Source organism: Dinoponera quadriceps, unplaced genomic scaffold (assembly GCF_001313825.1).
Source record: "Dinoponera quadriceps isolate SergipeBrazil2010 unplaced genomic scaffold, ASM131382v1 scaffold9, whole genome shotgun sequence".
Classification (NCBI taxonomy): Eukaryota; Metazoa; Arthropoda; class Insecta; order Hymenoptera; family Formicidae; genus Dinoponera; species Dinoponera quadriceps.
This window is the reverse complement of record NW_014554295.1, coordinates 623,763-635,628: the sequence shown is the minus strand read 5'-3', so window position 1 is coordinate 635,628 and position 11,866 is coordinate 623,763. Positions and strand designations below refer to the sequence as shown.

At 43.8% G+C, this 11,866-nt stretch overlaps 1 protein-coding gene across 1 annotated transcript in view; it reads left to right on the top strand.

Moving 5' to 3' along the window:
• LOC106744459 overlaps positions 1-11,866 on the top strand; it is a 281,560-nt gene that overhangs the window by 222,744 nt on the left and 46,950 nt on the right. Inside the window, exon 7 of the mRNA XM_014619266.1 lies at positions 1,876-2,052. Within this exon, the coding sequence (XP_014474752.1) occupies positions 1,876-2,052 (177 nt within the window). The remainder of the gene's footprint in view (positions 1-1,875; positions 2,053-11,866) is intronic.

Sequence of the window (11,866 nt, the reverse complement as noted above, 5' to 3'; positions counted from 1 at the left end):
CCCCCCCCGCGCTCTCGAGCCGGGCGTCTGCGATGGGCGTCTCGCTCTTCGTGCCGAAGCACGAACGAGAGAGTCGGGGAACGTAGGACACGCTCGTCCTCGCGACTGAATTCGATTTATCGAAGTCGTTTTCCTTGCGCTATGATGGAAACGAGTGAGGGAGTAAGAGAAAGAGGATGAGTGAGGAAGGAAGATTAGTTTGCAAACATTTTTTTCGTCTCAGTAATTAGTCTAATTAATTCTCCTCGGGGGAGGGGGGTAATTGCCATGGAACGTCACGTGAGACGGTATAAATATGGATACTTGTGGTTAACCACTTTGTTTGCGTCAGTATGGTGGGCAAAGAAAATGGCGAATATGGGTGATGTGATTCGGACAGCCAAACAAAACTGATCTTCTTCGTTGCGTCTCTTTATTTATATTTAAGATTCGACTTATAATCTGAATCTTTTCCGGGGTGTATTTCAAAGCTGTCAGTTGATAGAGATATGTAGTTGAATGTCGACGGTGGACATTTTTGAGAGCTGATTTTAAATCAATATCGATTCACGATTCGCGGCGAATCGCTGAGAAACGTTAGAAACGTTGCCATTCCCTCGGTCGCTTTTAAACAATCGGTACGAGAAATGAAGAGATATGTGTCTAAAATATATATTTGCCCCCATCTGTGTCCCAGCATAATCTATTCCGATGATTAATTCAACTAGCGAAGGAACTGATTATTTGTATGCGATTTTAGGCCCAATTCTGTACAGGCAAATTACGAATATAAGTGCTCTGCATTTTCGGAGCGGCTTTTGATGTTTCGACAGCGAGAATTGAAACCTGGTAAAGCTTCAGCGACAGGATGATGACAAATATCGAGAGCGCAAGTCAACTAGATCTTATATATTCCTTCGTAATCTTTAGCCAATCATAAAAATTTCCCATCGACATTTCAAAAACAGTTTTTCGCTTTGATGAAAGAAATTTCACTCGTCGAGATTTGCAAATGCCTCATTTAGTATCTCGTGTAACGAAAAATGGCACGGTGATATCTGAGAATTGATGAAACTTGCAGGACCGGGAACAATTAGAAATTCAGATCGACAAAGTTATCACTGCTACTTAATAATACTTTTTATATAAAAGTCATATAAGCTTCAATTTTTTAACTTTTATTATTATTATTATGATTACCGTATTACCGTCTCGATCTTCTTTCAAATCCTTCACAGGATTCCCGAGCCATTAATTGCCTAATTGACTTCTTACCCGCTTACCAATTAAAACGCCGAGTGCATTTTGTTGCAGAGAGAGACGCGGGACTCCTGGCAATCGTTTCTCCGCTTATTTCTTCATTCAGTGTAAAAGAAATCTCATTCAGCGCGCCTGAGTGCACTTAAGACGGGTCAGAAAGTCGCGATTAATCATTTCTCGTTCTCGCACTCCGATGCGACTGCAGCTGCCGAGGGGGGGAAAAAAGCTTTCAATTCCGTCGCATTAATTTCTCATGCCCCCTTCCCCGCGCCCCCCTCGTCGCGCTGCGCATCGCGTTCGCAGCTAAACTCGCGCCGGTTATAAATATTTTCGCGGACTTTCCGAAGAGCAGAACGCGCGCTCTCTCTCTCTCTCTCCCCCTCCCTCTCTCGCAATTTCGTAACGATGTTTTCCGCGCGTGACCTCGCTCGCGAGTGCAGCTGCAATTTCAGATACACACGACTCCGCTGTTGTGATCTTCGGAAAATTGCGTGAGATCGCGATCTTCCTTGCGCTCTCCTCCTCGCGAGGAGATCGGGGGGAGGATCCTTTCGAAAAATTTTCGCGAGAATGTAGGACTCTCCATCCCCAAAGATCGCACTTTCTGCCAAACTTGTTACGCCCGGCTGTTTACAGTGAAGGTCATCGCCCATCCCGACAACTCCACCAGCTTCGAGGTGATCGAATCGCAGTTGGAGAATCCGCTGATAGACGCCGATCATCAGGATCTGATTGCCATAAAGCAGCTCCCCATCCCGGGCGGCCATCATCATCGCAGTCATCACAAGAGGAATCACACGGACGATCACGAACGTAAGTCTCTCGTCGCTTTATTTCTAAATAAATAAATAATAATAATAATAATAATAATGTAATTTAACGGGCACAAAGTGTAGTAGAAAGAAAGGAATAGAAAGAAACGAAATATTCGAGAAGCGACCAAAGGGTATGGCAACAGCTGTGAAGTTGATTTTAATGTCAGCCTATATAAATATATATATATAAATATGTAGAGCAATAATTCTTCGTAATAAAATTATTGTGATTTTAAATGACACTAATATTTATAACTATTATATTTTCATTTTCTCATCATGTATTTCACAAGAAACGTCAAACGGAAGAAATTTACTTAATTTTATCATTATTCATGAATTTGTTTTCTTCCTTTTTTTTTTTTTTTATTAAGTACACATTTAGAATTTAAAGACGAATCAAAATTCTCTTGATTTTTCGCTCAACGTCGCCGCGAGCGACTTCACGCGAAATAATGCGTGGAGTTGGGAATCGGCGGCGATCGCTTCTCGATATTCCAGCGCGAGAATTGCCGCACAATCAGCGCGAGTAATAAGGCGCACAATGCGTGATCATAAATTTTTCCACTAAGATGATCTTTCTTGCGTCGGCGGCGGCCAGTTGAAAGCATCGCGACGTCACTAGCGACCGCGCGGGTCATGGAAAATTCCATTTGTTTTAATGCGCCGTGCTAATTCATATTTTTCCGTGCAAACTGCCCATTGTAACGTGACGACTTTCTCCGTTGGCGGAGGTTGAGTTTCGCGCACGATGAAAACCGAGGGGAAAAAAGGGGATACGTGAGGTCTCTTTCGTGCATTCGACTACCACTCGACTGAGGTGGTACGATAATTGGCGTTGTGTTTTGCGACGAACGACGGCAAATCGTTTTATATCGCATTACGAACGTATCGGGACACTTTCACTTTTACAAAGCGCACAATCGGACGAGCTTTTACGAACAAGTTCACGGTCGACCGTTCTCCAAATATCTTTTAATTAAAACTTAATTTAGGAAATTTATATCGTTCAATATTTATATTTATGTTATTCAATATATATATTTATGTTATTAATTTATCAATTAATAATGCGAAAAAATAAACATTAAAGCGAGAGAGCGGCCTTCCAATACACGTGTAATTCACTTCGTTGTTCGAATTTCACCAATTGAAAACATATAATAATGTATTTTTTTAACGCATTACGATTAACCTAATGTTAACTATAAATTCGCGCCCGCAATTTCACTTGGCAAAGCCAGTTGGAGGTAGAGAGAAGAATAAATCGCGTACATTTTTTCGAAGGAAAATAGAAATTTGGAGAAATAATATTGTCTTACTCTCTCGCGCGGAACGATTCCGTGATAATGAAAATACAATTTAAACGCTGGAAGCACGCGTCGAACATCCTCCGCTGCTCTGTTCGTGGACATGGACGCGTGATTCGATCGAGAGAATCCCGACTCGTTTCACCGATGGAGGGGGAGGGGAATTGTTATTTCTATCCGAGTTTTCACAATGAACTTGAAACTTTTTACTTCACGTGTCCGAAAATTGATTGATTGCCCGTTATGCAGGAGGGATGAATTCAATACGATAAATATTTTCGATGGGATTTTCCGTGTCTATTTACACATTGTGGACGTAGGAAGAAAAATACGGAGGAAGAGATAAAGGAGAAAGAGAGAGAGAGAGAGAGAGAGAGAGAGAGAGAGAGAGTATTCATGCGGTATTATACACCTCAATAGAATTCCGAAAATCCATGGCAATACCACGGCCGAGAATATTAATTACACCGCGGTCGGATAAATCTTCACCGGGTCCGAAATAATTTTTCCGCCCGGCCGAAAAAAGGCACGTCCGTTTCAATATCGAATAGTGATTACCGGCGGCAATAAAAATATCCCTCGGCCGATGCTCGGTGCGTCCCGAAATTAAATTCATTAGTTTCCGCGCAACAAATGTATTTCCGCGTATTGCGACTTTATTATTCGCCAAATAAATAAATTTGCCGCACTTGAAATCGCGCTTCCCGGCGAAGCCTGCCTTTTTCACATTTTTTTTCTACCTTCATGTATAATGCATGCAAATATTTTATTTATTTCTTCGCGCGGCTTCGTTTATTTATTCGTTCATGCGTAACCGTGCGGGCGTATACCTTATTTATCAGCAAAAATTAAAATCACGCGCGTTGCAACACCTCGTCGAAAAGAGCCGCGCGAGATAAAGGGGTTCATTAAATTATATAGAAAACAAGATAACGGGTAACAATTGCACGAAATTCGCATTCACCTCTGTTCTAATTAAGATAACGAAATGAATGAACGAAACAAATATCAGCGGGTGAGAGGTACGATTTTCTGAAAAAAAAACTTACGAATCCTGCAAGTTTAAAAAACGATGTATCAAGAAGCGAAGATATATGATGTCTGCAATTAGCGATGCGTAATAAGTCGAGAAAAATGATGGAACGAAAAAATAGTAAAAATTAATTTCGAAAGTCTCTCTCTCTCTCTCTCTCTCTCTCTCTCACTCACTCACTCACTCTTCTTCCTCGTTCCGTCCGACGATCGCGATTTTCCGACGGCGCGGTGAAAGAGCGGAGGATCGATCGCATCTCCGCGTAATATCTCGCAAAGATATCACCTCAACGAGTAAGATTTATCGCGGCGAAAGTTTAATTTAATTTCGACTCTCTCTCTCTCTCTCTCTCTCTCGCCGGTTGCTTTCATTTCCTGCCTCTCCTCGTATCTCTACTGCGCGTCCGCATATTATTTCTCCGAGCCGCCGGATTTCGAACTTTAATCCGCCCATCCGTGCCCAAGACTCGCCCAAGTTTTCGTCGTATTCGATATTACACGACGGTTTTACATCGATCGCCGTTTCCCGGATTCGAGGGAAGCGCGTCTGGTGAGAGAGCAGGTGCGCGCCAACTCGCCCGATCCTCTCGCTCGTCGTTGATTAAGAGAAGCAGATTCCGCCAAGAGCCTAATTTCGTCTTCCCGCGAATCTTAAGGTTCTCTTAATTTTTCGTACGATTACCTGGTAATAGATTATGCGCGATATATCTCGCATGTGAGAATTAAAATTTCGTACAGTGGATCCCTCGTGCGCAACGAAGATACCAAATATTCAATTATGTGGAAGACTTCAAGTATGGATTTATAAACGCGAAAACTACAAAAAATGTCGAGAAAGAATGCGGCCAAAATGTTCCTCTAAATCCATTCAGTGAAATAGATAGTTAAAATGGATATCAAATTAAAGATAAAACCACTTAGACTTGGGAACTTTTGGAATCCTGTATATCTGGAACGAAAAACCGGATCAATTTCTAACTTATATATTTGTTTTCTGCTCATCGAGATCTTTAACTTGACCTATTTCAACCATCCATTTCACTGAATGGATTCAGAGACCTTAATCCGTACATAATTGGCCACACTTTTTGACCAAACTTTTATTTTGCGTCTCTGCTTACTTTGGATATCGAAAATTTACTTTTTGTGCACTTTCCGTTAGCCGTTCTTCCGTTAAATATTCAGGGAAAGGACACGTTGTGATTGTAGATCCGACACTTAAAATTTCTTGAAAGCAAACAATTTCATACATGATTTAAGGGCTGGTGTGTGTTATTTGAATGAAACGCGGATTACACGGAAATCTCTGCGGGAAAATTTTCGGCCAAAATACACGCGCGAAACTTCGTACTTTATGCGGCGGGAACTTTTGGCACTCCCTATTCCCATGTCTAAACATACGCCGACATCTTCGTGTAACGATGCATCGTATATATTCCACGTGTCGTAATCGTATACGTGAACACCTGTCATGACAAGAGCACATGCGGCGCAAGATGCGGGGAAGATTAGCGTTTGTTTCACGTTTCGTACGTCGATTTTTCACCAAGATATAAACGTTCAAAGTTTACGGAGGCTACACGACGCCTCTGTTCGTTCAGAAAGACCGGTCGTCAACGCGCGTGCGGTTACCTTGTTCGCGCTGCGGGCTTCTCTCCTTTCGAAAACGACAGCGCGCCAGACGAAAAAAAACGACATTATCGCCTGTTTCAGCTCCTCTTTAGCGATCCGGTCGCTTGTTAATAAGGTGAACGTTCCAATTAGTGACAAAATAATCTTATCGTGAAAATAAGTTAATAAATTATTATAATAATTCACGTGTTAAGTACATAACGTTTATGTCGAAAGTATTAATATTTGGGATTCTAACTGTAATAGATTTTTTTTTATTATTATGAAATTAATTTATAATATGTTCTCAAAAGTGACGGAAGTATCATTTAGCGATATGTAACTTGGATTTTGTCCCAATTTGTGACACGTGTATATTTATAGTATTGACAGATGACGAACGTACGGACAGTTTTATTACTGACAGGCAGAAATCATTATTTAAATGTCACAAATTGGCACAGAAGCATGAATATTATCGATTAGTTTAGCAATATTATTATAATTTAGAATAAAACTTAGAATAAAATGAAGATAAAAAGAAAATCGGAGATACAATTTAAAACATTTTTAAATCTACTCTCTTTAAATAGAAATTAAATTTTTTAATCTAACTTAATAAAAATTGATCGTACGCGCACAACTTTTTGTTGGACTGAAAATAAATCTACAATTAAAAAGGCGACCTCCACTTGGTTTTGGTCAAATCAGAGAAGAAATAAATTGCGTTATATTAGGAGCTGGCACAGGTTTATTGGATCGATGATTTTATTAATAGCTGAGCTTTGTGTCCAGTTCAACCGTAGCAAAATAGTTAACAAAAGAAATGTGACTCAAATTCTCATGACCTTGTACAAATAAATAACATGATCTAACAAATAATACTAAATAATAAATCTAATAAGTAGTATAAACTTTCGCCTGTTATAATATATACATATAACAATAAATTATAATATAACTATAATATAATTATAGTGTAAAAAGGAATCGGTCTTAAATAATATGAAAAAGACCGTTTTCAGTTATTTGCTAATAATAGCCGAATATCGGATGACAAGTTTTCAAGTAATGATTGATAGCCGTAAATCGGCCAAGCGTTTTCGCTCTCTTATAACGTCTGGCTATCCCAAATGGAAATACACGGCTGACAGACTTGAAAACTTCGGCCGTAAATGTATGTACAGATCGCGTAAAAATTTGTTTCGAAAAATACGAATAGGATTTACAGGCATCTGCTTGACACCACTTGAAGTACTTCAAATCGATAGTACGTTCGATGAGCATCGGCTCGTACGTGCGTTATAATTACGACAGCGCGTTTGTTTAGTCGTGCCAATAACGGGCAACGATTTCGCGCCTACCGTCACGTGTCCGCTTGTTTGTACGACGCCGATTCCCAAGGGAATGACGAACGTGAAAAAAATGACAAAAAAGGGGGACGAGAAACGCATTCGGATCGATTCATCGGAATTCCGTCACGGCAATTAACTCTGCGTGTAGAGGAAAAAAAAAGGGGGGAAAAAAGAAAAACGACCAGTCATTAAAACCATATCCGACAATCCGGGGCGTTCCGAGTCTTTTCGTTTGTCAGTTACGAACCCGGCCCAGCTTCTTGTTGTTTAATTAGCACCGCGGTCCGTGTAATCCGTTGTAGAATATTCGTTTCCGCCGAGCGTTTTAACGCGAGTGCATTCGCACGGGACTAGAGAAAGATTAATTTTAAAACAGAGGTAAAGAGAAGGTGAAACTAATGACCGGTTAATGAATTTTTTTCCGCGAAGAATTCGACGTGTATTTCGTGCTCGCTTTAGTGAGAAATGAAACTGAAATGAATTTAGTCGTAATTATGTAAGGCACGCTGATTCCTCCGTTCCTTTTTTTTTTTTCGGGCGGACATATTATGAAGTGTGCACAATGAGATCATTATTATTAAAATATTTGCCTTGAGGAAATGTTTGCCTTACGGAAAATAAATTTTTTATTGATACGTACATACGTAGCGATCCGTCTCTTTCATACATTAATATTTTTTCACGGTATTTATAGTTCAGTCAAAAAGGAAACAAAAGTCCCGTAAATATCTACAAAATCAAATTTACACACACAAATACACACACACACACACACATGGAAATTAACGAGGTTTATCTTGCAATTTTAAAACCGAGGGCGAATTAACGCTTTTGCTATTTTTTTGCCGAAGCGCACAACAAATGTCACAACTCATTGGAAACAACATAGATAATTCAGTGTAATAAATGACCGGTTAAATTAAGCTACGGAACGAGGGATGCCGCAGCGCCACCGGGACAAAATATGTAAATTACCCTCATTGGTTAAAGTAACAACGGGGGAAATGCCGGAAAATTTTTTGTTTGGTGTCACACCGGGCGGTAACCGTGAATAACCGGCGCGATTAGCCGGCGTTTTTGGCGGCGGGCGCGCACGGATCTTGTTGCTCCATAATTATTGCTGTAACTAATTGCCCGCGTGGCCAATTAACGTCAAATATGGGAAACGCAATTGCGATCGGGAAGCGCGGCGCGCGCGCTCGCTCAGCGCTTTGCGCGCTTCTTTAACGCGATTTCCTCTCAATTACAGCCGCGCTAATTACTCGGTTGGCCGATCAATTACGGATATTCATTGCGGCTTCAAATATATAAATAGCGGATAAAATCGACCGCTCCACGGTGGCGCAGGTTAATGATTAATTAGCACGTTCCTTCGTTAATTGTCGCGTTTGACGGCGCGTTTGTGCATCCCTCGTTTCCTTTTTCTTGTTCTTTCTGTTTCCCGTGCGTCCAAATCAAAACGACTCTCTCTTAATCCCGCTGATTATCGGACGATATCGTCGAGTAACTCGAAACGAAATGGAGAAAAGTTTGGTCCGATATTTTTATTTTCCCCTTTCTTCCCTTTTTTGTCGTTTAATTGCAATTCGCTCTTCCTTTCCTTCAGTTTGTCCGCGCCGGGGCCGCCTCTCTGACGAGGCTGATCGCGTTTGTATCGAATAAATTAGTGAATTTGTTAATAATCACTTTATTTGCCGGCGTGCACGCGCGCCGAACGTGCGAAACGAACGGCACTTCGTTCGACAGTTTAATTTAAATCTCTCGCGATAAAACACACGGCGCGAGCCGAGTGAGATATTATCGAGAGTCAGGCATAAAAATCACTCGCGCGAAAAATCGTTTCGAGCACACCGACGCACACTCACACGCGCGCGCGCGCGTGGCCATCGCTGAAACTCGTCCCGTCCCGTCCTTCGTGTCCGCTGTCAATTAAAATCGCATTTAGGCTGACTTACCTCCCGGCGACGGCGATTTAATTTTTACGTCAAACGTTTAATCGGATATATTTAGCCCGGCGGCGCGCGTATGAACTTTCCGGCCGGCCCGGCGACGGCGCGGTTGAATCGCTCGGTAAAACGCGAGGAGCGGCCGCGAATTTTACGCACGAGCGGGAAAGTGAATTACATCCCGTGAATCTTCATCCTCTCCCGCGGGATTCGATCGCGTATTAGTATCGCAGCGGGGACGCCGCGCCGATTTAACGTCGCGCTGAATATGCAACGCCGAGACGCAACGCGCTCGGTGAGCACGTTGAACTCGCAATTTCGTTAACCGGGCGATTTGCATCCGCGCGTCAACTTGGCGACGCGCGAGGCGACACACAAAAATCGCCGAGTCGCCGGGAAACTCGCGAGATGGAAGTTCGCGGCTCCGCTTGTTTCCGGGCTCGGTAATGGCCGCGATTTAATGGAAGTTACGGGGACACGGAGCCGGATATAAACCGCAATCCGCGCGGTCTTCGGCCATCCCGACAGCTCCTGTCACGTCGTTCCCCACGTCTCTACGTGACGTGTCTCCCTGTACGATACTAGCGGAACTTGCGGTCCGTTTTACGGAGCTAAAGCGATTTGCCTCGTCGACGTCGTCGCAAGGATTAAACTTCTTCGCCCACTTGGAAGTAACCAGCGCCAATCGTCGTAGTCCACAATGGGCGGTAGGAGTGTGCTCGTAAAAGATAAGAATAAGAATCTGACCAATTATATTCGAATGTAAGGGGAATGATCGATTGTGATTGGTTCATTTCTTACTCTTATTTCGTATGAACATTTTCCTACTTTGTCCTGCTTTGTCCGCCCATTGGTTTATTTAGCAGTTTCCTCTTCAACGTACGCTGATTTTCGATCTAGCCGGCTCCGTCGGCGCGGCGTAATGCATAATATTGCGGATTTATTCTCCATTATTATTCGAAAATACGGGCCACTCGTGACACGTTAAAAATCGACTCGCGTTACATAATAACGCGCTGTTTTACGTAATACACGGTTCCCATGGCGCGAGACAGCCACGGCCGTAAATATTCGCGCTGACACGAGAGGAGGGGGAGGGGGGAGGAGGATCTTTCACTCGGCAGAAGTGGGATTTCTCTCGCGCGGGCGACAAAAAGGGCGCCGTATTCCACGCAGTTGCCGTAAGTGCTAAACGCGGAAACGAGCGCGCGCGTGCTTCAACCCGAGCGCGACGGTTTTAGCCGGAGGTCCATTTTCCGCGAGCGAATGATCCCGTTCGTTCGAGAGTCTAACGACTCGCCGAGAGCGAGTTTCCGCATCCGCGCACCTGTGTCACGCCGAAAGGGTCTCCTCCACCTGGCCGGGGGTGGCCGCCCGCGATATATCTCGCGAAGGCGAGAGAGCCCCGGCATCGATCTCTCGAGGAACCGACTGCGACACGAGTTCCAATTACCGCCGCGCGGAATTGCCCTTGTTTCATCCGGACCAGACCCGGGAATCTTCCCTGCAACGCGCCGACCGAGGGCCGAAGTCGCGGTATTGATATTCCGTCGGAAACGGCTTGATACGCGTCCCGATAATCTTCGGGAACGCTCCAATACTGCCGGGCTCGTATTGTGGTTCGAAATACACGTCCGCGATTTGTAACGATTAATCCGACCCAGATGAGGAAGAAGAGAGAGAGGGAGAGAGAGGGAAAACAACGTTTTTCGAATTTTCTGTCAGTATTTCGACATCTCGTCATGTTCCCAGTATATATATGTGTCTACCTCAACTCTGTTTCAAATTAACATTTATTATTTAGACAGTGAAATAAGTATATGCATAAGAACGCAATTTTGTTTGATAAATATTAAATTCATGAGAGATCCCTTGTGCGATGCATTATTAAAAACACAACGCTAAATGGGCCACACTCAAGAATATCGAGAGAGCTTAAAAAGCTGATCCTAAAAAGCCATGCGGAATTTCAAAATCGATATGTTCGTGTGTCGTAATTTAACTAATTTCTGTGCCGGTTCTCGTGAACGAGAACACACGCGAGGAGAACGGGCAACGTTCTGAAAAATTCCTTCGCGCACGCAGCGCCGATATTAATCGCGCCGAGGTGCGCGCCGCAATTTCCTCGTGTCGCTCAGTCGCGAATGAAAATTATCCGCTCCTCGAATTCCCCGGTCGCGCGTCCTCGCGCCATTTATTGAAACTTTAAACAGCGGTCGCGAGCAGCATTTTGTTCGCCGAGCGTGGCGGACGAATACGCTCGCACACGCGAATTCACGAACGATTCAGGGGTGCGATTAAGGGCCTCCGAGGGGCCGCGCGAGGGGTTGGCGGACCGCTCGTTTGTCTTAATAAAGTGCGTCGAAGCCACGCTCTCCACGGTGGTTGACTTATGGCCAGTCATCTGGCGGGGCGGCTCTCCTCATGGGGAATCCCAGGCCCTTTTTTCCCCTCTCATCCGGCCGAAAACGGCAGTCCCGTTCGCTCTACCCGATATTCACCCCCTGGCGCCGCCACCGCGCCGCCTCTTCCCTTCTCCCCCCCCCCCCCCCCCCCCC